General features: G+C 47.1%; 1 protein-coding gene across 1 annotated transcript in view; it reads left to right on the top strand.

Annotated features, from left to right (window-relative positions):
• LOC144273992 (uncharacterized) overlaps positions 1 to 24,274 on the top strand; it is a 552,201-nt gene that overhangs the window by 6,661 nt on the left and 521,266 nt on the right. The window contains exons 3-5 of the mRNA XM_077832713.1: positions 1,114 to 1,227; positions 1,557 to 1,836; positions 1,996 to 3,246. Coding sequence (XP_077688839.1) covers positions 1,114 to 1,227; positions 1,557 to 1,836; positions 1,996 to 3,246 — 1,645 coding nt within the window. The remainder of the gene's footprint in view (positions 1 to 1,113; positions 1,228 to 1,556; positions 1,837 to 1,995; positions 3,247 to 24,274) is intronic.

Genomic DNA, 24,274 nt, shown 5'->3' on the forward strand with positions numbered 1-24,274 from the left:
CATTGGTGGAGCCGGGCCCACCATCACGAATATTGATGGAGCATGGGCACAGCGAGCCCATATAACTCGTTACCTATGAATATGAATTAGCAGATTCTCACCCTAAATGATGGTACAGGCAGACTTGTAGATTCTTAAGGCACAAGCTGCATTAGCTGTACAGCTTGTGTTTCTCAGGTCTTCATACACAAGCTAGAAATCCCTTTAGCCTGGATCCAGCACTTCCCCCAGTTCAATCTTTGTTCCTCAGGTGTTTCCAGGAGACTTCTTGTATGGGGAGTGCAGAACAGATGAATTCACTCCCTGCCTTATATAGCTTTAGCATACGGTGGAAACCCTTTGTTTCAAAACTTGGTTCCCAGACTGGTTTGTGGACAAATACTGACATCCCAAGATGTCCTTGTAGAGTTATAGCAGCCATTGCTTACTGGCTGGCCAAAATGCCCCCAGGAAGGTTAAGCTATTCCATGGTCCATTGTCTTTGCTGATGGACCATCAGCCTCGCATGGCTTTTTCATTGTTGTACCTGAAAGGCTGGCTGTGGGTGTTTTCCAGAGCAAGCCCATTTGAATTACAGATTCCTAGTCAATAATCAATACTTCAGATACAAAAATGATACATGCATACAAATTGGATATTCATACTCAGCAAATCATAACTTTTCCAATGACATCTTACATGACCCATCTTGCAAAAAAGGAATATTAATTACGCTATAATTATATCATAATAATATCACTATGAAGAATATGCGGTGCAGTGTCGCACCCTCTTCACCTCCTTTCTTGGGACTAGCTCCAGCCATGAGGAGGGGTCTGGGCGCTGCAGGTTTAGAAATAGACGGGGGTTAACTCTAGACCTGTGTGTGTGTCAGCAAGGCCCGCAGAGTGCACAGATCCTGAAAACTCCTATTGAGGGTGTAACAATTCCTCTCACCTCCCCAGACATTTGCCTCTCCCAAGGGGGTTCAATGACCATGTTCCTGTCCTCTTGGATTCCATGTTCCCCCAGCACAGCACAGGCACAGGTTCAACTCCAGGAATGTCCTTCGTGATAAATACTCTCCCTATTCTCCATGCACCCTGATCTTGTCTCTTTTCACCCCCTGAGCAGGATTTCCCATTCCCAAACCTGACCTGATCACCCGGCTGGAACGATGGGAAGAGCCGTGGGTACCCGATCTCCAGACCTGCCAGGAAAGGGAGATTCTGAGAGATACCCACATAGGTAAGGAGTTGGTGAAACTGACACAGAAACCATCTGACGATTGAGGAAAAACATTGAGAATCCCAAAAATGTGGTGTCAGCGAACACATCAGTTCTGCCTCATCTCATCCAGGTCAGGGCTGTACTCAATATATATCATTCATGGCTTTCCACCCGTCCTGCTAGCGGCAGGCATTTCCTTCCCTGTGAGTGTTTGGATGGGATGTGGAGGCAGAATCCAATTGTTCAGTCTTTGAAAATTTATTGTGTTGGATTTTCCCTTTCTGCTATACCTCTTTCTCCCTACCATAGACAATGACTCCTGCCCAGATTGTCTCTCTTTCTCCCAGCAGGTGATGAGCAAGAGAGTGAGAAAGAGGAGGAGACTCAACATCAGGAATTTCCTGGGAAAGTGGAACCACAGGGGACCTTTGGGAGAAGAGCTGAAGGGAATTTCTCGCAGTGCTTGGAACAAGGAAAAGCCTCTGGAAATCAGAACTGGTCAGAGAGGCTATTCAGAAAACAGCCTACCAAGAAAGTGGCTGAATCTATTAAATATGTGGGAGGATGCAAGGATCCTGAGGAAACCACAGCCCAGCAGACAAATCACAAGAAAGAGAGATCCAATCAGTGCCTCAAATGTGGGAAACAATTCATTCTGAGATCACACCTTCTTACACATCAGACAATCCATATGGGAGGGAAACCCCATAAATGCTTTGAGTGTGGGAAGAGCTTTAGCCACAGCTCATACCTCGCTGCACATTGGAGGACCCACACTGGAGAGAGACCCTATATATGCTTGGACTGTGGGAAAAGCTTCAGTAACAGCTCAAACCTCACTAAACATCGGAGAATCCACACAGGAGAAAGACCATATAAATGCCCAGACTGTGGGAAATGTTTCATTCAGAAGTCAAGCCTTGTTACACATCAGACAACCCACACTGGAGAAAGACCCCATAGGTGCTTAGACTGTGGGAAAAGCTTTAGCCACAGCTCATACCTCATTAGACATTGGGGGACCCACCTGGGAGAGAGACCCTATAAATGTCTCGAGTGTGGGAAAAGTTTCATTCGGAGCTCGCACCTTAGTAGACATCAGAGAATTCATACTGGAGATAAACTTCATCAATGCCTCCACTGTAGGAAAAGTTTCATTGAGAGACCAAACCTTATTAGACATCAGGTAATCCACACAGGAGAGAGCCCCCATAGGTGCTTGGAGTGTGGGAAAAGTTTCACACAGAGATCAGCTCTTGTTACACATCAAGCAATCCACACAGGAGAGAGACCTCATAAGTGCTTGGACTGTGGGAAAAGTTTCATTCAGAGAACAAACCTTATTTCACATCAGACAATACACACAGGAGAGAAACCACATAAATGCTTGGATTGTGGGAAAAGTTTTGCTTACAATTCAGGCCTTATTGTGCATCAGAGAATCCACACAGCAGAGAAGCCCTATAAATGTTTGGACTGTGGAAAAAGTTTCAGTCACAAATCAAATCTTACTAAACATCAGAGAATCCACATGGGAGAAAGGCCATATAAATGCCTGGACTGTGGGAAATGTTTCATTCAGAAATCAAGCCTTGTTATACATCAGACAACCCACACTGGAGAGAGACCCCATAAGTGCTTGGTCTGTGGGAAAAACTTTAGCCACAGCTCATACCTCACTAGACATTGGAGGACCCACACGGAGGAGAGACCCTATAAATGCCTTGAGTGTGGGAAAAGCTTCATTCAGAGCTCACACCTTATTAGACACCAGAAAATTCATACTGGAGATAAACCTGATAAATGCCTCCACTGTGGGAAACGTTTCACTGAGAGAACAAACCTTATTAGACATCAGGCAATCCACACAGGAGAGAGCTCCCATAAATGCTTGGAGTGCGGGAAAAGTTTCAATCAGCGATCAAACCTTATTATACATCAAAGAATCCACACAGGCTATAACGTTCATAAATGCCTTGACTGCGGGAAAAGCTTCAATATGAGCTCAGAGCTTACTAAACATCAGAGAATCCACAAGTGTGAGACCCTAGAAATAGCTTGACTGTGGGAAAAGATTCAATCTGAGTTCATGCATCAGTGAACCACACAACAGAGAGACCTTGAAAGTGGGGGAAGCTTCTATTGGTTGCTCCCATAGTATCAGGCATCAGCAAATCCACACAGGGAAGAAACCTCTGAGACGTTCCCAGGGTGGAAAATGCTCCAAGTGTAGATAACACCATATTAGACTGGTCTAAGCAAACCCAAGGCAGAGGATGGGAAGCCCCAATCAGCCCCATCTCTCTGCTGCAGTCTTGGTTGCTGAGCGAATGGGCCACAGGTGGGGGAAGGAAGAGAGAAAAACTTCCCCAGCGGCTCCCTCGGCCTGGCTGAAGTTTCCCCCTCTCCCATCCTTTCCAGATGGGATCCCCCTTCCATGGAGATTAAGAGAAGGACACTTGGGCTTGGCCCTACCTTCTGTCTAGACACCTTTCCCACCCCCGCATCTTCCACCAGCCCCTGGGCTGGGCTACTCCAATTACCTTGAGCTGTTCCCTGGAACAGGGGTGTCCAGAAAGGCTGGTAACGCCTTCCCTCCCCAAATCCCCCAAGGCACTGGGATCTGTGGGATATTGAGGGACCAGGAGGATCGTTTTGTGCAAGGAACTGGGGATTAAATGTTTGAAGCTTCTGGAACTAGGAAGCAGAGCAAGCTGGGTGCTGGGGCTATTGAATGTTTGAGGATCATGGGTTAAGGAGAGAGGGAGAGCACAGGGGATGGATTTCCACAGGGCTTTTTGTAGGAGGCCCAGAGATCCCACCTCTGCCTGCATAGCATCAGCCTCTGAGGTTCTCTTTATGGTAGGAAATGTGGTCGGGATTAGCCAGCGCATCTCTGTGACCCTCCATCAGATTCCTAGTATAAACTGACCCTGAGCATCTTATCCCCCTGTTAGCAGAGTGATGGCCAGTCCCTGAGTTCCCCTTTTGGGGCCAGATTGTCTCATTCTGGGAAATTCTCACATTAGTTCAGGCCGAGGTGAAAACCATTTATTGTTTGTACATTTTCTACCTTATGGACTAGAATTAACTAGATGTTAAAAAATTGGAACAGTGACAGTAAATGTTCTAGCTTCTGTGCTATTCGAGGGTGATGGGGTGAGTTGCAGGGATTCCCTCCTTCCCTCATCACTATCACACTCCACCTTTGGCACAGTAACTCTGTCCAAGCAATAGAGAGTTTTATCCTCTCCCCATTCTACCCCTCCATCTCCCAAAGGGTCACTTACCACAGTGGCCTTGGCTCTCCACGCTTAGGAATCACAGTTTGATTTCTGTGATCCTAAATCAGACTCCTGAAGGCTGGAGAAGAAAGTGTCACAGACCTGGGAGTGGGCAGGGAAATCCCAGTGACCCTCAAAGCACAGTTTGACCTGTCCAGTCTTATAGCCCTGTTTCCATCTATTGATAAAATTGCTTCTGGGCTTTTTCTAGGCTAATCCAGATCATTTGTAGATGGGAAGTTTGGGTGGGGATTTTTTTGTCTTTCTTTTAGCATAATGATGCTATAACTTTTGTAACTAATACACCCAAATAATGAGGCAAGAAGTAAAGCAGGTTTAGCCACTTCAGAAGAACATGGGTACATTTATTTTCCTGATTTTGAGTCTTAAAAGATTTTCTCAGATTTCAGTTTATGAATGTGAAAGTGTTTTATAGCCCAACATGTATTGTGGGTTTTTCTTTCTTTGTGAAGGCCGTTTGGTCACATACTTAAATATTAGTTTAATTTTACATGATGTAGCTCAGATTTGTTGAAGACTTCATGAGACAAATTATCATTGCCAGAAAGCCTTTTTTAAAAAATATTATTTTAACCTGTCTAACCCTTTGTCATGAGATCTTTTGTGTGTTGGAACAATGACAATCATCAATATCTCTCAGCACAAACACTGAAGGTGAGAGCAAGATTCACAGACTGAAACAGGGAAAGAAGTTATTTGCCTTATCCCTGCAGCGATGTGAGAAACAGTCAGGAGGGGGAGAAGGTGGGGGGATCAGAGCTAGGAAGCTGCTGGGTTTGCTCTTCAGAGCCAGACAACTGAGGCTGAGAACTGTGAACTCCCTGCATCAGAGCCAGAGAGAGACAAGAATAGGTCTATGAGTGTCGTGTGAAGCTGCCCCTGAACTCTAAAGGGTCATGAATGACACCGCACAAAGAATGATGGGGGCAGGGGGACAGTCTCTCTCGATTGCTGAAATGATGAAGTTGGGTGCAGGCAAGAAGTGATCTGGGGATGTCAACAGACCTGGCCAGCCTTGAAGCCAGGCTGACCCCAATCATTGAGGCCAGAGAGATATGAGGAGCCCTAAACCTGGCTGGTCATCTGTTAGGATGTCGATATTCAGGCCTGTCTGTAAAGGCCTATACTCTAAGAATTTAGGTGTATTCTTATCACTTAGCTAGTTACAGAGGTATAAAAGAAAGAATCAAAATCACTGTCTCCTGGTGTGAGGGCCTTCTCTCACAGTGACAGTCTGAGGCCCTGTTCTTAGGCTAAGGCCTTTGGCTAAGCAGCAGAGGCAGCCATAAGCTGGGAAGCGAACGGTCACCTCCTCACATTCCAGATTAGTCACACTGAAATAAGGCAATCTGGGGCTGTTAGAAAGGTGATCTGATCTATCACCTCCAGAGAAAAGGAAGAGCCTAGAGGATGTAAAAGGAAGTTCAGTTTGATAGTTTTCTGTTAGTTAAGAACTCACTTCACAATAGACACAGCTGGGAAACCCTTATGTCTTTATAGATGTAGTTGTGAAATCCTCACTTCTGTATTGTTTTGTCATTATAGTTCCCACTTTGCTATTGTTTATTTGCATGGTCTCTGTCTGCTTCTGTAATTGTTTCTGTCTGCTGTATAATTAATTTTGCTGGGTGTAAACTAATTAAGGTGGTAGGATATAATTGGTTAAATAATCATGTTACAGTATGTTAGGATTGGTTAGTTAAATTTCAGTAAAATGATTGGTTAAGGTATAGTGAAGCAGAACTCAAGTTTTACTATATAGTCTGCAGTCAATCAGGAAGTAAGGGGTGGGGGAATGGGAACAAAATGGGGGTGGGGAAATTGGAATCATGTTTTGCTAAGGGGGAGAATGGGAACAGGGACACAGGCAAGGTTCTGTGGTGTCAGAGCTGGGAAGGGGGACACTAAGGATGGAAATTGGAATCATTGCTTGCTGGAAGTTCACCCCAATAAACATCAAATTGTTTGCACCTTTGGACTTCGGGTATTGTTGCTCTCTGTTCATGTGAGCAGGACCAGGGAAGTGAGTGGGTGAAGGAATAAGCCCCTAACATCATCCCTCCCCACTGAATCTACTGCAGTGTCCTGTGTTGGGACAAGAGAGGCTGTCTCTGCCCCACTCACCCCACCCTGCATCCCTCCAACCTCAGCTTTTTGGGTTTCCTGCTTTTGGATTGTTTGCTTTTGTGACTGGGTCCCCGCATCTCTCATGGCTTCTTTGCACTCTTCTACCAGTTTGTAAATGTTGCTGTTGCTGGTGCATGAGGGAGTTGGGTGCAGCAATGTGCTGGGCTGGGACTGAAATGTGCTGAGCTGGGCTGCGGGTGGGGAAGGGAGTCTGTCTTTGTTCCTCCTTTGAAATAATAAAGTAGAATTTTGTTTCTCCCACTCTCAGTGTCCTTTGTTTTGCATTAAATGGCTACCAACTCCAGAGTTAGGTTAAAGTTAAAAACAATACAAACATGGTGTGGGATAGAAATGCACAGTGAGGTCACTCATACAACCTCATCCCTGCCCTGTCATAGGCTAGTCAAACTTCCCTTTGAGCTAAACCTAGCTGAAATCTTGTCCCCCTCTCCCTGACCCCAGCACAAATCAGTAGTAGTATGACTGGGTTCACAGGGTCATTCTCTCCCTCATTCTGGTGTAAACCAGAAGTAATCCCATTGGAACCCCTTAAACTGTCTACAACAGTGTGAAGTTGTTATGAGAGGAGAGTCAGACCACTGGTCTCTAAGCGTGTTAGCAGGAAATATACAGAGAGAGAGAGAGTCTGATCTCTGGAACGGATTTCAGCTCAAGATCCCTGTTGTCATAACCTTACCCTCTGCCTCATTCTAGCTCAAGCCCATTGAAATCAATGGGGCCTTTGGCAGTAGTACTGTGAAATACGTGTAAAATGTTGCAGGATTGGTAATTTAGATCCCTAGGCTGGGGAGTTTCTTCTGCTGATACTTGGCCTATTTCTCATACCACAACTTTCCCCATTTCATTCTTGTCTGACTACACAGTAATTGGACCTATTGATACCAGGATTATTTTTAATACAGTAGCAGCTAGAGGCTACACCCAAGAGTAAGGCCCTATTGTGCTTGGTATTGTATTCTACATACACATCATGAGAGACAACTAAGGGAAAGAGCTTCAAATCTAAATATACAAAACAGACAAAGTAATGATTCTGTAGCTGTCAGGAGCAACTCCATGATTAAGGCCATGCATTTAAAGCAGGTTTCCGATATATGTGAAAAAAAGATTTTTCTTCACCCAAATTATAGCACTTACACTTAGCCACTGGGAATGAGGAAAATGGGCTTCCCTAGCTTCAGTTATCTGTGTATGAGAGAGCTTGGAGGACTCCTCTCTATACAGTCTCTTGGTTCATCTCTATGACCCTGGAGGACTCACATTTACACAGTCTCCTGCAGAGACAACGTACCTGCTGAATCTGGGGCATGGGGGCACAATGTAAAGTGGGAGGGCACGTGACCACCCCACGTATTGCCTCCTGGAGGAATGTTCCAACCCCACCTCCCTGGGCCAGGGCATCCAAGCCCGCTGGCTTCTGTGGGCTGGGAAGCACTTGCCTCCATGCTGGCGGGGGCTCACAACAACACAGTTTCTCCCTGGAGCTCTTCAGCACTCATGGTCGCCTCAGCAGGGGAGGCATGGGATACAGGTGTGACATAGTACCCCATATTCATCATAGTGGTATCATTAGGATATGATTATGACATGATGCATCTTGTACAAAATGTGTCGTGAGGTGTCTATGGAAACGTTATGATTTGCTGAATATGATTATTCTGTTTGTCTGCACTTACCATTTTGTATCTGAAGTTATTAATATTAACTATGTGTCTGTATTTCAAATGTGCTTACTCTGGATAACACCCACAACTAGCCTTTCGGGTACAACAGTGAAAAAGCTAGACAGTGCTAATAGCTCATCAGCAAAGACAATGGACCATGGAAAAGGTTTGCCCTCACCGGGGAACATTTTAACCAGCCTATGAGTAATGGCTGCTATGACTCAGCAAGACATGCAAGGGCATGTGAGCAGACTACATGACACTAAATTCCATTTTGGTACCTACATTTTTCCACGAACAGGGCCTGGAACTTAGCTTGAAACAAAGGGTTCCCTCCATATGGAGAGACTATATAAAGTGGGGAGTGACATCATGATTTGTCTTCACTCCCCCACAACTCAACACCTGAAAGAAGCTCTGGAAGACAAAGGACTGGGATCGGGGAAGGGGAACCCAAGCTGCAAGGCAGATGCAGCTTGTGCCTTAAGAATCTGCAAGCCTGCTTGTATCATCAGTCAGGGTGAGACATTGCTAATTCAAATCCTATCTATCTGGTAATTTCGGCTTAGTTTGCAGTTTTGTTTATTTGCTAGGTAATCTGCTTTGATCTGTTTGCTATCACTTATAATCACTTAAAATCTTTCTGTAGTTAATAAACTTGTTTTTTAAGAACATAAGAATGGCCGTACTGGGTCAGACCAAAGGTCCATCTGGCCTAGTATCCTGTCTTCCAACAGTGGCCAATGCCAGGTGAATGAACACAACAGGTAATCATCAAGTGATCTATGCCCTGTCTCCCATTCTCAGCTTCTGCCAAACAGGCTAGGAACACCATCCCTGCCCATCCTGGCGAATACCATTGATGGATCAATAAGTTAAAGAAGTATGGGCTGGATGAATGGACTATAAGGTGGATAGAAAGCTGGCTAAATTGTTGGGCTCAACAGGTAGTGATCAATGGCTCCATGTCTAGTTGGCAGCCGGTATCAAGTGGAGTGCCCCAAGGGTCAGTCCTCGGGCCGGTTTTGTTCAATATCTTCATTAATGATCTGGAGGATGGTGTGGATTGCACCCTCAGCAAGTTTGCAGGTGACACTAAACTGGAAGGAGAGGTAGACATGCTGGAGGGTAGGGATAGGATACAGAGGGACCTAGAAAAATTAGAGGATTGGGCCAAAAAAAATCTGATGAGGTTCAACAAGGACAAGTGCAGAATCCTGCACTTAGGACAGAAGAATCCCATGCACTGCTACAGACTAGAGAACCAAATGGCTAGGCCGCAGTTCTGCAGAAAAGGACCTAGGGGTTACAGTGGAAGAGAAGCTGGATACGAGTCAACAGTGTGCTCTTGTTGCCAAGAAGGCCAATGGCATTATGGGATATAAAAGTAGGGGCATTGCCAGCAGATCGAGGGACGAGATCGTTCCCCTCTATTTGACATTGGTGAGGCCTTGTCTGGAGTACTGTGTCCAGTTTTGGGCCCCACACTAGAAGAAGGATATGGAAAAATTGGAAAACGTCCAGCAGAGTGCAACAAAAATGATTAGTGGACTGGAACACATGACTTATGAGGAGAGGCTGAGGGAACTGGGATTGTTTAGTCTTCAGAAGAGAAGAATGAGGGGGGATTTGATAGCTGCTTTCAACTACCTGAAAGGGGGTTCCAAAGAGGATGGATCTAGACTGTTCTCGGTGGTAGCAGATGACAGAGCGAGGAGTAATGGTCTCAAGTTGCAGTGGGGGAGGTTTAGGTTGGATATTAGGAAAAACTTTTTCACTAGGAGGGTTGTGAAACACTGGAATGCATTACCTAGGGAGGTGGTAGAATCTCCTTCCTTAGAAATTTTTAAGGTCAGGCTTGACAAAGCCCTGGCTGGGATGATTTAGTTGAGGACTGGTCCTGCTTTGAGCAGGGGGTTGGACTAGATGACCTCCTGAGGTCCCTTCCAACCCTGATATTCTATGATTCTATGATCCTCCATAAATTTATCTAGTTCTTTTCTGAATCCTGTTATAGTCTTGGCCTTCACAACATCCTCTGGCAAAGAGTTCCACAGATTGATTGTGTGTTTTGTGAAGAAATACTTGCTTTTGTTTGTTTTAAACCTGCTGCTTATTAATTTCATTTGGTGACCCCCTAGTTCTTGTGTTATGAGAAAGAGTAAATAACACTTCCTTATTTACTTTCTCCATACCAGTATTATTTTATAGACCTCAATCATATTCCATTTTAATAATCTCTTTTCCAAGATGAAAAGTCTCAGTCTTATTAATCTCTCCTCATACAGAAGCTGTTCCATACCCCTAGTCATTTTTGTTGCTCTTTTCTGAACCTTTTCCAATTCTAATATATCTTTTTTGAGATGGGGTGAACACATCTGCATAAAGTATTCAAGATGTGGGCGTTCCATGGATTTATATAGAGGCAATATGATATTTTCTGTCTTATCTATCCCTTTCTTAATGATTCTCAACATTCCATTTGCTTTTTTGACTTCCGCTGCACATTGAGTGTATGGTTTCAGAGAACTATCCGCAGTGACTCCAAGATCTCTTACTTCAGTGGTAACAGCTAATTTAGACCCCATCATTTTATATGTATAGTTGGGATTATGTTTTCCACTCTGCATTACTTTGCATTTAGCAACATTGAATTTCATCTGCCATTTTGTTGCCCTGTCACTCAGTTTTGAGAGACCCTTTTGTAGCTCTTCACAGTCTGCCTGGGTTACAACTATCTTTAGTAGTTTTGTATCATCTGCAAATTTTGCCACCTCACTGTTTACCCCTTTTTCCAGATCATTTATGAATATGTTGAATAGGACCGGTCCCAGTACTGACTCCTGGAGGACACCACTATTTACCTCTCTCCATTCTGAAAACTGACCATTTATTCCTACCCTTTGTTTCCTATCTTTTAACCAGTTACCAATCCATGAGAGGACCTTCCCTCTTATCCCATGACAGCTTACTTTGCTTAAGAGCCTTTGGTGAGGGACCTGCCAAAGGCTTTCTGAAAATCTAAGTACATTATATTCACTGGATCCCCCTTGTCTACATACTTGTTGACCCCCTAAAAGAATTATAGTAGATTGGTGAGGCATAATTTCCCTTTACAAAAAACATGTTGATTCTTCCTCAACAATTTATGTTCATCCTATGTGTCTGACAATTTTGTTCTTTACTATAGTTTCAACCAATTTGCCTGGTATTGAAGTCAGGCTTACCAGCCTGTAATTGCCAGGATCACCTCTGAAGCTCTTTTTAAAAATTGGCATCACATTAGCTATCCTCCAGTCATTTGGTACAGAAGCTGATTTAAATGATAGGTAACAGACTACTGTTAGTAGTTCTGCAAATTTCACATTTGAGTTCCTTCATAACTCTTGTGTGAATACCATCTGATCCTGGTGACTTATTACTGTTTAGTTTATCAATTTGTTCCAAGACATCCTCTAATGACACCTCAATTTGGGACAATTCCTCAGATTTGTCACCTAAAAAGAATGGCTCAGGTTTGGGAATCTCCCTCACATCCTCAGCCGTGAAGACAGAAGCAAAGAATGCATTTAGTTTCTCTGCAATGGCCTTATGGTCCTTGAGTGCTCCTTTAGCATCTCGATCGTCCAGTGGCCCCACTGGTTATTTAGCAGACTTTCTACTTCTGATGTACTTAAAAAAAAAATTGCTATCACTTGTTGAGTCTTCGGCTAGCTGTTCTTCAAATTCTTTTTTGGCCTTCCTAATTATATTTTTACACTTCATTTGCCAGAGTTTATACTCCTTTCTATTTTCCTCACTAGAATTTAACTTCTACTTTTTAAAGGATGCCTTTTGCCTCTCACTGCTTCTTTTACTTTGTTACTTACTACTTGGCCACGGTGACACTTTTTTGGTCCTCTTACTAAGTTTTTTTTAATTTGGGGTATAAATTTAAGTTGAGCCTCTATTATGGTGTCTTTAAAAAGTTTCCATGCAGCTTGCAGGGATTTCACTTTTTGCACCGTACCTTTTAATTTCTTTTTAACTAACCTCCTCATTTTTGTGTAGTTCCCCTTTGTGAAATTAAAAGCTACAGTGTTTGGCAATGACCCTAACTCAGGCTGAGCAGAGGGAACCTTCTCCGGGCACCTTCCCCGGCTACCGTGCACCCAGCCTAGGGCTGCTGTGCTCTCCTTGACAAAGTTACCTGCGGGGGGGGCTGTCCTTCTCCTGCTGTGCCTACCCCTGGCATGTTCCTGGCTTGCTTAGCCTCTCTTCCTAGCAGCCGGGCCCAAATGTGGAGTGGAGTGGACAAGACAGAGAAGCCTTTCACAGGTGAGGGTGGCCACTCTGGGTCGCTGCCTTTATGTAGACAGCCCCGCTGGGGAGGCAGCAGCCCTCCCCCTCTGATCCCTGCCTGGGCCTGGCTGCCGGGGGGAGGGAGCTGGTTGCAGGACCACAGCCTAGCCTAGTGCTATTGTTTTCACAAGAGCCTCCAGGGCTGTAATGTTACCAGGGGGCTCGTTCCAGCTCAGCAAACAGCAGGAGTCAGTTCCAGGAAGGGAAACACCCAGGTGCTGCTACAGGGGGGGCTTGTTTCTGAGCTCGGGAAAGTGAACCTTACCCTGTTACACTGTCCAGAGGGAGCCATGGCTGCAGGGAGCTCTGTGGAAAGTCTCCAGGATGAAGCTACTTGTCCCATCTGTCTGGAGTATTTCACAGAACCTGTCACTCTGGAGTGTGGGCACAATTTCTGCCGAGCCTGTGTCACCCAGTGCTGGGGAGAATCAGACACAGGCATCACCTGCCCTAAGTGCAGACAAGCTGTGCAACAGAGAAACCTCAGGCCAAACAGGCAGCTGGCGAATGTCCTAGAAATAGCCAAATGGCTGAGTGTCCAGGCAGCGAAGGGATCAGGAGGGGAGAAGGTGTGTATGGAACACCAGGAGGCTCTGACACTGTCCTGTGAAGAGGACTGAACCCCCATCTGTGTGGTTTGCAACATGTCCCGGACTCACTGAGCTCACACTGTGGCTCCCATAGAGGAGGTTGCCCAGGAGTACAAGGTAGGGAATTGCTGTCAAGTTCAATGAGTAACAGCTTTGGATTTTTATGACAGGTGCAAGTTGCCTGTCATAGGGGTGACTGCATCATTCAGCTCTGTAAGGCCTTCATTGCAGTAAATTAGATGGCTGGGTGGCAGGAAACACAAACAATGAAGACTTGAGAGATTTCTAATTTGGGAAACTTTTACCTGAGAAGCTGAATCCTTTTCAAACCCAGTTCCCTCTGGTGAATTAAGGGAACAATCTATGAAACAGATGCTGTTAAATGATTAGTGAGGTTTAAAACACAGTACTTGTAGGCCTGTCTATGTGAGACTGTTGCCTTCAGGCTGGAGAACATCAAGTTAAAAAGTTGGTGTTGTCATTACTGATTTGTATCGTAGCATTTATTATCATTGTTATTATTTGCATCCCAGTAGCCACTACAGATCCCAGATGAGATCTGACCTTGATTCTGCTGGACCCTGCATGAAACAGTGTGAGGGATAATCCCTGCTCTGAGCAAGGCTAATCCAATTTATAGGCTAATCTGAGAAGAAAAATGCAGAGCAGGAGGGGAAACTGAGGCCCAGAGTGGGGAAATTAATTGCCTAAGGTCACCCAGCAGGACAGCGGCAGGGTCAGAAATAGCACAAAGGTCTCTCAAGCCCCACACAAGTGCCCAACCCAAGAGACCATGCTGTTGTGACCCTAGCAGCACCTAGCAGGACTGAAGTCTGTTAGAAGGGAAAGACTCCTTGAGAAAGGTCCCAAGTCCAGCAAGGAGATGAAGTTTCTTCTTCAGACTGTGAATTCCCATGTTGTTCCATGGGTGGTTAAACTGAGATGCACTCTTACCCCTAAAAATAAAAATCAAACCACCCAAATAATTTCTGTCGAATCAAGATAAATCCAGATCTATTTGAAGATTCTGAGGGAAGAAAGAGAAAAGCTCCTGTGATTTAAATTGAGTAGAGATAAGAGAAACCAGGAGTATCTGGTAGGTTCCTCTTGTTATTAACCTGTATTGACAATGGGTGCAAGGTCTGTAGGCAGATTCCTTTGTGGCATTGGGGAATGTTGGCTTTTGTCTGTTACTCCATTATCATGGATGCTCTGTGTGTCTATGCACACACCTCCACACAGATGGCCTGAAAAATCATCTTCTTCTCCATCTTCAGATTCTAAACTTTCATTCTGGTTAATGAATTAATGTCCAGCTTTTGTGGCTTTGATGAAAATCTTGCCAAAATGACCTGAATATATCCAATGCAGAGCCCTGAGCCCGAGTCTGCACTTTTTTGTTGACTGGATTCATTCTTTTTTCCCCCCATCCATCTCTGTCAATGTACTTTGGTGTAGAGCTGGGCAAACAACAGAACTTTTCATTGACTGGAAATTGGGAAAAAATGAGTCAATCAAAAATGATTTTTAAAAAATTCAGCAAATCAATGTTTCGTTTTTTCTTGGGCAAAATGTTTTGTTTCAATTTTGAACATTAAAAAGAAGAACTATTTTTAACAAAATCTAATTTCAGATTGAAAAATAAAAACATTTTCTTGATTTCTTTTCAGGATTTTTTATTTATTAATGTATTTATTCAAAACATTGGGTGAAAATTTACAGGAATTCATGAAATATTTCAGAGACGACAAATCTGCACTTTCCCTGCATAAAAGTTTACTGCAAAAAATTTCACAAGCTCTAGTGCTGAGTCCTGACTCTGGCTACTTTGGATCTGCATTTCTAAAGGCCCTTGGTAATGCAGTGTCCTAACCATGTCAGACATGGGAATATCCCTTTAAGAGAGATAGGGGCCAAACGGGAAGGTGTGAGAAAATCCTCTTTCTAGTAACCACAGGTCACAGGCAAGTATTAGATGTCTGTTAGCCGATGGCCAAGGATGTTTGGTGAGGTGCCAGCTATAACCGTTTTATACCATCCGTGACTTTAACCGCTAGGACGCACTGTCCCTTCGCGGCGGGCAGCCCGGGCTAGGCTGACGGATGCCCCAAGGTCCTAACCACCCGTGACTTTAACCGCTAGAGCTCAGAGCTCCTTCGCAGCGGGCAGTCAACACTGACTGACAGGTGCCCCAATGGCAGCACTAAGAGCCTCTCCACACCCGTGACTTTAACTGCTAGAGCTCAGAGCTCCTTCACAGCGGGCAGTCAGGATTGACTGACAGGCGCCCCAAGAGTTTGCCCCGTGGAGGCGGCACAACTCAACGCTAGGCTCTTAGTACTCTCACCTAATGGCCAGGCTTTAGAGCCAAAACGGCTGAGGTTCTTTAAATGTGTTGGCTGCTTTACAGTAAACCAGAGAAACAAGTCAGGCTTATGCACAAATGGTTACCAAAATTTATTAAACTAGATTCTAATCATGTGGTTACAAAATTGCTAGTGCCTACTTATTTAAATGTAGAGATGTTACACACACAAACAAGTTACAGAGCTGAAGCCACAATCCCAAAGAAAGAAAACAAAGTATAGAGCTCTATTTCAAAATATGTGTACACTAAAGATAGGAGATCAGGTGTGGGTGCTTCTTACCCTCCTTGCATCTCTCGATTCCAGCGGTGCCAAGCCAGGATCGGTCACTCAATTCCGCGGAAAGACGAATAAGGGACAAGGCATAGGGACCCTCTTAGCTGCAGAAGCCTTGGGAGGCTGTCACTTATCTGACCAGCAGATAGATAGTGAAAAGCACTCAAAAATCATGGTGCTGTAGGTCCCCTACTTATACCTCTGTACTCCTTTATTCTCTTTCTCCTTTCTTATGCCAAATTGGGGCTGGTCTGTCTGGGTGACGCCAGCTCTCGCAAGAGTAGTTTACACTTGCAAGGGAGAGAAACAATACGTTTTGACTACTGGACATTCCTTTTATTAGGGTAAATATTTTCCCACCTAGGATGTTGGGGTGTGTGCATCACGCTATTTAGTAGGGGCTAAGAGCCATATCTGTCACAACTTCTCTGTCTGCTGGGAGCCTAATCGTTGTATATGTTCCCAGAGGCACATTGTAGCAGCACAACTGTGCTTCTCACAGCTTAAAGGCTGTGCTGGAATTGATGTTAAGTGCCCTGTTGTTTTGGCTCCCTTGTGTTCGCAGCAATGCTGGTCTGAGAGGGGGGGCTGGCTGTCTGGCTACAGATTGGAATAACTGGAGTAATGTTCCTTTTGCACAGAGTCTCAGCTCTTTGGAACCTCTGCAAACACTTTAGCCACGTGTTTAACTCCATCCGTAGGAGTAGCCTTGGATCGCAGTGGGAGGGCTCAGGTGCGTACGTGTTTGCAGGATGGGCGCTCAGGGCAGTCCCTGACGCCAGGGCAATGTGGATGTGAGGTGCCGCTGTCTGGATTTGGGAGCCTGCCTGCACACCGCACTCACTAGGCGCTGGGTGCATGACTGCAAGGCGCTGGGCCGGGGAAAATCAGCCCTGGGTGGTTATTTTGAGTAGAAAACCAGAGCCACTTCTGGGGTCTTTCAGCTTCTAATGCCCTTTCCCTTCTGCAGCTGGATTTCAGCGTATGATAAAATCCCTCTCAATGCCAAGTCAGTGCCATAAATCACTGGACTGGGTGCAGGAATCAGTAGGCGACATTCTCTGGCCTGGGTTATGCCAGGGCTCAGACTAAATTATTCTTCCCAAAACTTTTAAAAGCTGAGCCCCCTCCTCAAGGCAAAGAAACCAATCTTGCCCCTCACCCGTCAGCAATGTGTTAGCGACCCCACCCCCCATTTTCTTGTATACATCTTCAAACCCCACCCTTCCCACCATGGCTAGCCCTTCCCCACACTTCAGGAGACGCTGGAGTAGATGATCCTAACCATCCCCTCTAACCTTAAGACCTGAGGGACCCCATCCCGGAGCATCTTAAAAATCCCAGTTCCCAGACTCTGGAACATGGGCTGCTTTGCCGGGCTCACCTTTCTCCCTCCGTCAGGTTGGCCGATGGGGATAATGAGCCTGGAGATCTCATTCCCGCTGCTCTGAGTGGTGACCATGTGCACACGACCCAACTCAGCTCTTACTGTATCCCAGGAACGTCTTCATCTTCTGGGAGCCTCATGGCAGCAGTGGGATGATTTAACGGACTCCCTTAGTCATGGGGCCTTTCTCTCTTTTTTGTTTCAGAGCCAGAGTCCTGGAATCGTCTCCTGGTGCGTGGAGTGGTGGCAGTGGTGGGGGTGCTAGTCTCACTATACGAATGTGGGCTTTGGAAAGGTAGAGGGAAAGCGTTTGCCTACTCGCGACTCGTCTTCAGGAAGCTGCTGACTCATCCCTCCCAGCAGCCTGGAAGTCCGCAGGATTCACAGGAATCTGAGCTCCCCGCAGTGTGTGACAGGGACGGGGAACAGGCCCAGGGAACCAGAAACAGGAATCGAGACCCAGCCCTGGAGAATGGGGAAGGAGACCTGCTAATGGAGGACAGACGCTTGACCCAGGAACCCAGAGAAAGGGGTCCATTAGGTGGGGACACGGATGTGGCCCAGGAAACTGGAGTAGCATTGCCAATCCTCCAGGATGACCGGGATTCTGCAAGAATTAAAGATTAATTGTCATGTGATAAAATCTTCAGGAATATGTCCAATTAAAATTGGCAACCCTAAACCGGAGTGGGGGGAGGGACCCATTAAATGGAGACAGACTTGGGCTGGGGAACCAGCTAGAAGAGCTGATCCCTCTTACGATGCCCCTCAACGGTGGGGACTAGACTAGGCGAAACTTTTCATCTAAACCTATTTTAGATTCAGCAGTTTGCGAATTCATATCCGGTCTGCTGAATTGTTCACGTCCAGACCCTCCCCCGAGTTCTTAAAAAGTCGAAGTATTTCGTTTAGACACTTTCCAAACAATCCATTTTGATTTTTCAGTTTGAAACAATTTTTTGTTTAAAAATGTCCTTCAGTTTTATTTTAAAAATTCAAAAAGTTACAAATCTTGAATAGTTCCTGTGGTTTTTTTGGGGTTTTTTTTTAAAGCTTTTTGGTTCATCAAAAATTTGGAAAAATTTTAGTTTTGTTCAACCTGAAACCAGTTTTTTTCCATCTCTTTTTTTTGAATTTTCAGCGAACAAAAAATTCTGTTTGCCCAGCTCTTGGGGCAGGTGAGGATTTTAGTGGTTATATTGTGGGTCTCTGAGTCTCCTTGTTGCTCAAAGTTTTCTTACTGTAACAAATTGATTTGAGATGAGGGCAAGATGGGCAAAAACTTCCTAAAAGTGTGGGAGGGCTGCTGGCACCCAAACTGTGGCCCAGCCCCTGTGCCACCCCTTCTCCTCGAAGTCCGGCCCCCTCAAAACATCCCTTTCCGAAGCCCCCCCTCATGCCGCCTTTCTCCCTGAGCTCCCACTTCACGCTGCCCCTTGCCCCCAAAACACCGCCCCCCTCCCGCTCCCTTCTCTCCCCCCTCATCCAGTCGCTCACACTTATGGCCAGTAAAAACTGGTGGGCCCTGGTCTCCCCTGTTCCAGCACCCCTGGATGAGAGTGGGAGAGGATGAAGAACTCCTTTCAAATATAACTCCCCCCGACCTCAAAAAAGCACAATTTGCCAGCAACAACAAAACGGGCCAGTCATGCTGTGTTGTGTGTCACATTCCCGTCCTGGGGCGGTTTATGTCTTTGAGAATGTGAACCCTGCAGGCCTGGGTGTTTCTCTGCGTAATGTGACCTCAGTGCTCCTCACGAGAGCCATTGTTGTAAATGTTTCAGGAGCAGACATATTTATCATTCATGGACAGACAGACATTTATTCATAATTAGAACTGGTCAAAAATAGCAGGGGTGGAGAGGGTCATGAAAATGGAAGAAGAAACCAATTCCCCCCCGCCCCATATTCTTCAAACTTATTTGCAAATGTTTTTAATGATCAAATTTCTGTTTAGTTTTGGTGGGAAAAACTCCACGTTCTCTCTCAAGTGGGCAGGGAAATCCAAAATGTTTTTTTTAAAAAGGGAACTCTTTTCAAATGATCAAAGTAATCCAAAGTGGCATTTTTAGTTCAAAGGTTGCATTGTGAGGGTAAAACTGTTTTGAACCAGCTCTATTACTGAAGAACAAGATGAGTTTATTTTTCATGATGCATTGTTTGGGCCACGTTCCAAGTGGTATTTCAGTTTTTGCACCGCTCTTCTCTTCTTGTGTCTGCCCCTCTCATAAGCTGTGGCCTTAATCTCAGCCCTGGAAACACTTTAACGTGCATGTTTAACTTTAATTACTGCTGTGATAATTCCATTTCAATGGGACAACTCTGAGGTCGGGTTTACAATATGGCCCTATATCGGTGTAACTACGTCATTTATTTAATTTTCTTTCTTTTATATGTGAAAGTTATTGAGAGCTTAAAGCAGGTAAAATACATGAACAGGTTCGGACAGTCCAAGTTTATCAGTGCACAGTGACAGCAGAGATGAGGTATCTGCTAGTTTTCCATAAGTCTCTCAGGGTTACCCAGGATAACTTTGGGGAATCTCTCTCTTGCATCAGGAATGTTCCCTGAAAGTGTCCAAACAGCTCAGAGATGCAGAACCATTCCCTGGATCCATTCTTATAGCTGTCTTCCCCGGAAAGCAGTCTGGCAAGTGTTCCTGTCAGCTCTTTGCTAAGTTATCTGCCAAAACGCTAGAGTTTTCAGGTGCCGAAGTAGCCCTTTGAATCATGGTGAAATTATCCTCCCTGCCACCACCAAAATTTGAAATGGTGCCCCTGAGTGCACGGTACCCTGCATAAACAGGCAACTCTGCAAGTTCTCTGCATGCCTCTGCAAGAGACCCCCATGCCTCTCCATTTCCTTGGCCACATGTATCCTGTCCCCATGCTGGCGGCTAATCCAGAAAAAGAGGGAAAGAGCTCATCACTGCGACCACCTGAGGGATGTGTTGGGGTGAGGTCAGCTGGTCAAAGCAGGCAATAGGGACAGAATCGGAGACTTGAAGCTCCTCAAGTGACCTCTGACCTTTCCAGACCTGCCCTTCAATCAGACACAGCCATTGTCAAGTTGAATGTGATAGTAACTAGACCCATTTTAAACCCTTCACCACACAAGACAAAGCCTGTAGGATTCATCATGAACTATTTATTTCTCCTCCCCTGGATTCCTGCAGCCACCAGCCACCTTGGAGCTTTCCCTCGTCTCTCCCAGGCTGGGCTCACTTGATTGCAGGAGCTCAGCGGAGGGTCCAGCTTTCCTCTTTCGCTTCCATTCTTCACGTCTTTGAGTGGCTGCATTTGCAACTGAGCAGCCTGATGGAAACACTGAGTCCTCTATCCAAAGACTCCCTGAGAACAGGGGCAGGTTCGCCTGAACTCTCAGGAGTGGAGGCTTGGCCCATAGGGTAGGGTTACCATATTTGAACTTTCAAAAAAGAGGACACTCTGGGGGCGGGGGGGGGAGTTGTAGCCCTGCCCCCTATCTACTCCCTCCCACTTCCTGCCCCCTGACTGCCCCCCACAGAACTGCCAACCCATCTAACCCCTGCAGCTCCTTGTCCCCTGATCGCCCCCCCCAGGACCCCGCCCTCCATCTAAGCCTTCCTTCTCCCTGTCTCCAACTACCCCCTCCTTAGACCCCCCCACCCTAAATGCCCCCCTAGAACTTCCCCCCACCTGGCCCCTGACTGCTCCGACCCCTATTTGCACCCCCGCCCCCTGACAGACCCCTGGGTCTCCCACACCTATCCAACCACTCCCTGTCTCCTGACTGCCTGCGCAGAACCCCCGACCCATCTAACCCCCCCTGCTCCCTGCCCCTGACTTTGCCCCCAAACCTTCGCCCCATCCAACCCCCCCCTGCTCCCTGTCCCTTGTCTCCCCCGACCCCTCTCGATATGCCCACCCCCTGTCAGGCTCCCCCCAGAACCCCTGACCCATCCAACCCCTCCTGCTCCCTGTCCCCTGACTGCCCCTTGGGACCCCATGCCCCTTCTCCAGCCCCCCGGCCCCCCGTACCCTGCTGTTCAGAGCAGTGTGTCTGGGGTGCGGAGCCAGACACAGTGCCGTACTCCCCTGCAGAGCGCACAGCTCCCCACCCCCACCCGCAGAGTGCTGCATTGGGAGGGAAATCCCGGCCCTTTGGAGCGTTTTACAAATTCCTCCCGGAGGGCGATTTAAAACCCCAAAAGCCGGACAGGTCCGGGAAAATCCAGACGCATGGTAACCCGACCACAGGCGACTCCAGGATCTGCAGCTGCTGCCACCTCTATGGTGATTCCTCCAACTCATCACCAACCAGCTCTTCCCCATTCTGCCAGCCGGCCCCACGGTCTGATCGTGCAGAACAGAAACCCTTTGGGACAGCAGGAGAGTCTCCTCAATGCCGCACTCTTTGCATGGCTTCCCGCGGTCGCCGGGAAACACGACTACCCTGCCCGAGGAGTCTCTCAAGGAGCTGCCGGCGCAGTCACTGGGCACCCACTCGTAATGGTCTCGGGCAGTGGCATTGCAGAGGGAGCTGAGCAGACCGTCCCTTCCGTGACTTCCTGAATTGCTGCCAGGACTGATTCTCCTCTGCGCTAGGGAGAGTCCCAGAGGAAAAGCAGCTGTGGTAGGGGAGGGGGCAAGAAAAGCACTCCCCCTGAGCCCTTGAATAGCAGGCAAGCAGGACTCTGGGAGCCAAGGGATCGGGGTGTCTTGCTGGGAGAGCAGAGCTGGAGAGCAGAAAAGGGCACTCGAGGAATTGTAGAAAAGTCAGTGTCATGGCTGGGTCATGGGCAGCCAGACCTAGTGGTCAGAGGCAGAGTCCACACTCACGAGACAGGAGTCGAGAGTCAGCTGGGTCAGGACACGGGAAGAGCAGAAGCAAAAGACCAAATTGTGTTCAGCACCTCAAGTCAGATGAGTCACCCCGAGTGCGGATGCCAGGAAATCAAGCCTGGGGAGTGGGAGCAGGAACAGCTAACACACGGTCCACAGGGGGCGGGGAGGAGCTCGGGTGTTCAGACAGCTTCTTGTTCCTGCTGCTGGTTTAAGGAGGTCCTGGGGGCCGATTAGCTGCTCTGGGACTCTGCCAATAGGAGCCTCAAACTGGGTCTGGACTTCGTCAGTCCTAGGTAAGCAGTTTTTCGTAGGCTTCCAGGTGGCGTGCTGGAGGGTGGCTGCTCCCAGGAACCCTGCACACCCGGGTTAATGACCCATGGGTCATGACAGTGAGTGATCTCTCCCCGCTCAAACCTCCTGCACGAAACAGTCTCCAGAGTCCCAGACGCATCCTCTGAGGATAAAAAACATAGTCATGAGGACAAATAGGCTATGGAACAGGAGCCCCCTCTTCTTTGCAACAGCCCCAAGTGCCCAGAAGAGTGGACGGTTCTTACCTCCAGGAGATGCCTGGGATCTTCCATCTAAGCCTCACTGGGACCCCTGTCTCTTGGTCTGACAGGATGAGATCATCTGTCCCCACTGCTCCCTGCGCTGGGCTGGCTGCAGCACACATCTGTGTAAGAGGCTGGGCCAGAGAGATGTTACAGTCAGGGTCCAGGCAGCCCAGAAGGAGAACAGAGGGTCTGAAACCTGAAGACGAAGCAATCAAAACAGCGGATTCGAGAGAGTGGTTTTGTACCCGACAGGGACATCAAAGAAGGTCTGTTAGGAAAGCTGAGATGTTAGTCTGGAAACTGTTAAGGCAAAGATTGTGACTTGTTAAGGTTCAGTTTAAGTCACTACAAAGTACATTTTGTTTTCTTTGTCTGTTTGAAATTTGTCTTTTTCTCTTGCTTAGTTTCACTTAAATCTCTTCTTTGTTACTGTGCTTCCCAAAGCACCTCAGCGTTGTGTGTTCGAGTGAAGTGTGAGTCTCCAGCCTACCCAACAGGCTGAGCTGTGCCCTGTCTCTCTAAAGGTAGCGAAAAATTTCTGAGCGGTGCTGGGCCCAGAGTCCAAGGGCAGTTCACCAGACATCTCCTGTGAAGCCCAAAGAGACCAAAGGAGCAGGAGAGATTCAGGCCCCACTGATCCATGGGAACTTCCCACAGAAGAGGCTACACAGGGCTCCAGACACAGCCAGCAGGATCCCTCCCACAAGCTGGGCCATGTCCTTCCCCTGCCAGCCCCACAGCTTCCTCCCCACCCCAGCCTCAGGAACCCCTCCCACCCCCCTGCTCTCCCCACCCACTCTCCAATACCAGGCTGTTTCCAGAATGGAAGCAGGTGCGTACCAGAGTTCACTCACCGCTAGATGCTGGCCAGGCCTCGTGTCACCGCTTTCTAGCTGGGCTAGCAACCCCGCTGATACTCACTCTTGCAGTTTGTTGGCTGAGAACTCAGCCCTCCAACCAGATGACTGGCCTTTACTCCACTCCTTCCTGGGTCGTGCTCCTTCCAAACAAAGTCCAAAAATGTCTTGAACACAAACAAGGCCTTCCACCCTCGTGGGGAGTTCTGCCTCGGCCTGATTTCGGCTCGGCCTGCCCTTCTTGGGTTTCCATGGTCTTCTGTGTCCCCTTCCTTAGGGACGGTGAGAGAACCCAGTCCTACCCTGGACTCCAAATCCGGTCCAGCCCGGCTGACAGGTTTGCTGAGGGGATGGGGAAACCCCATTGCTGATCAGAAGGAGGTCAGAGTCTGTTCTCTAGGAGCTGAAGGTCCGTTTGTCCTGCTGTGGGAAGTGGAGCTGGAGAGCGGAGATGTTAGGTGAAAGAGACTGCATGATTGAGTTGGAGACTGAAGGATGGGAGCCTCCTCCCAGAAACGCTTCCAGAGAACAGGTTTGAGGAGTTCTCTGGGGAGCCTCCTGCAAGGAAAAAAACAAGGGTGGCACATTGATGGAGATGTCTCTGTCCCAGGGATGGGGGAAGCTCCCAGCCAGGCTATGCAGCAGGGATCCCATTTCTCCCCCAAGAAACCCATATGTCCAAAGAAGTCAATGGCTTTTACCTCCATGAGGGAACGGGGTCTTCCCTCTCAGCCTCTTTGAGAACTAC

The sequence above is a fragment of the Eretmochelys imbricata genome, chromosome 14 (assembly GCF_965152235.1).
Source record: "Eretmochelys imbricata isolate rEreImb1 chromosome 14, rEreImb1.hap1, whole genome shotgun sequence".
Taxonomy (NCBI): Eukaryota; Metazoa; Chordata; order Testudines; family Cheloniidae; genus Eretmochelys; species Eretmochelys imbricata.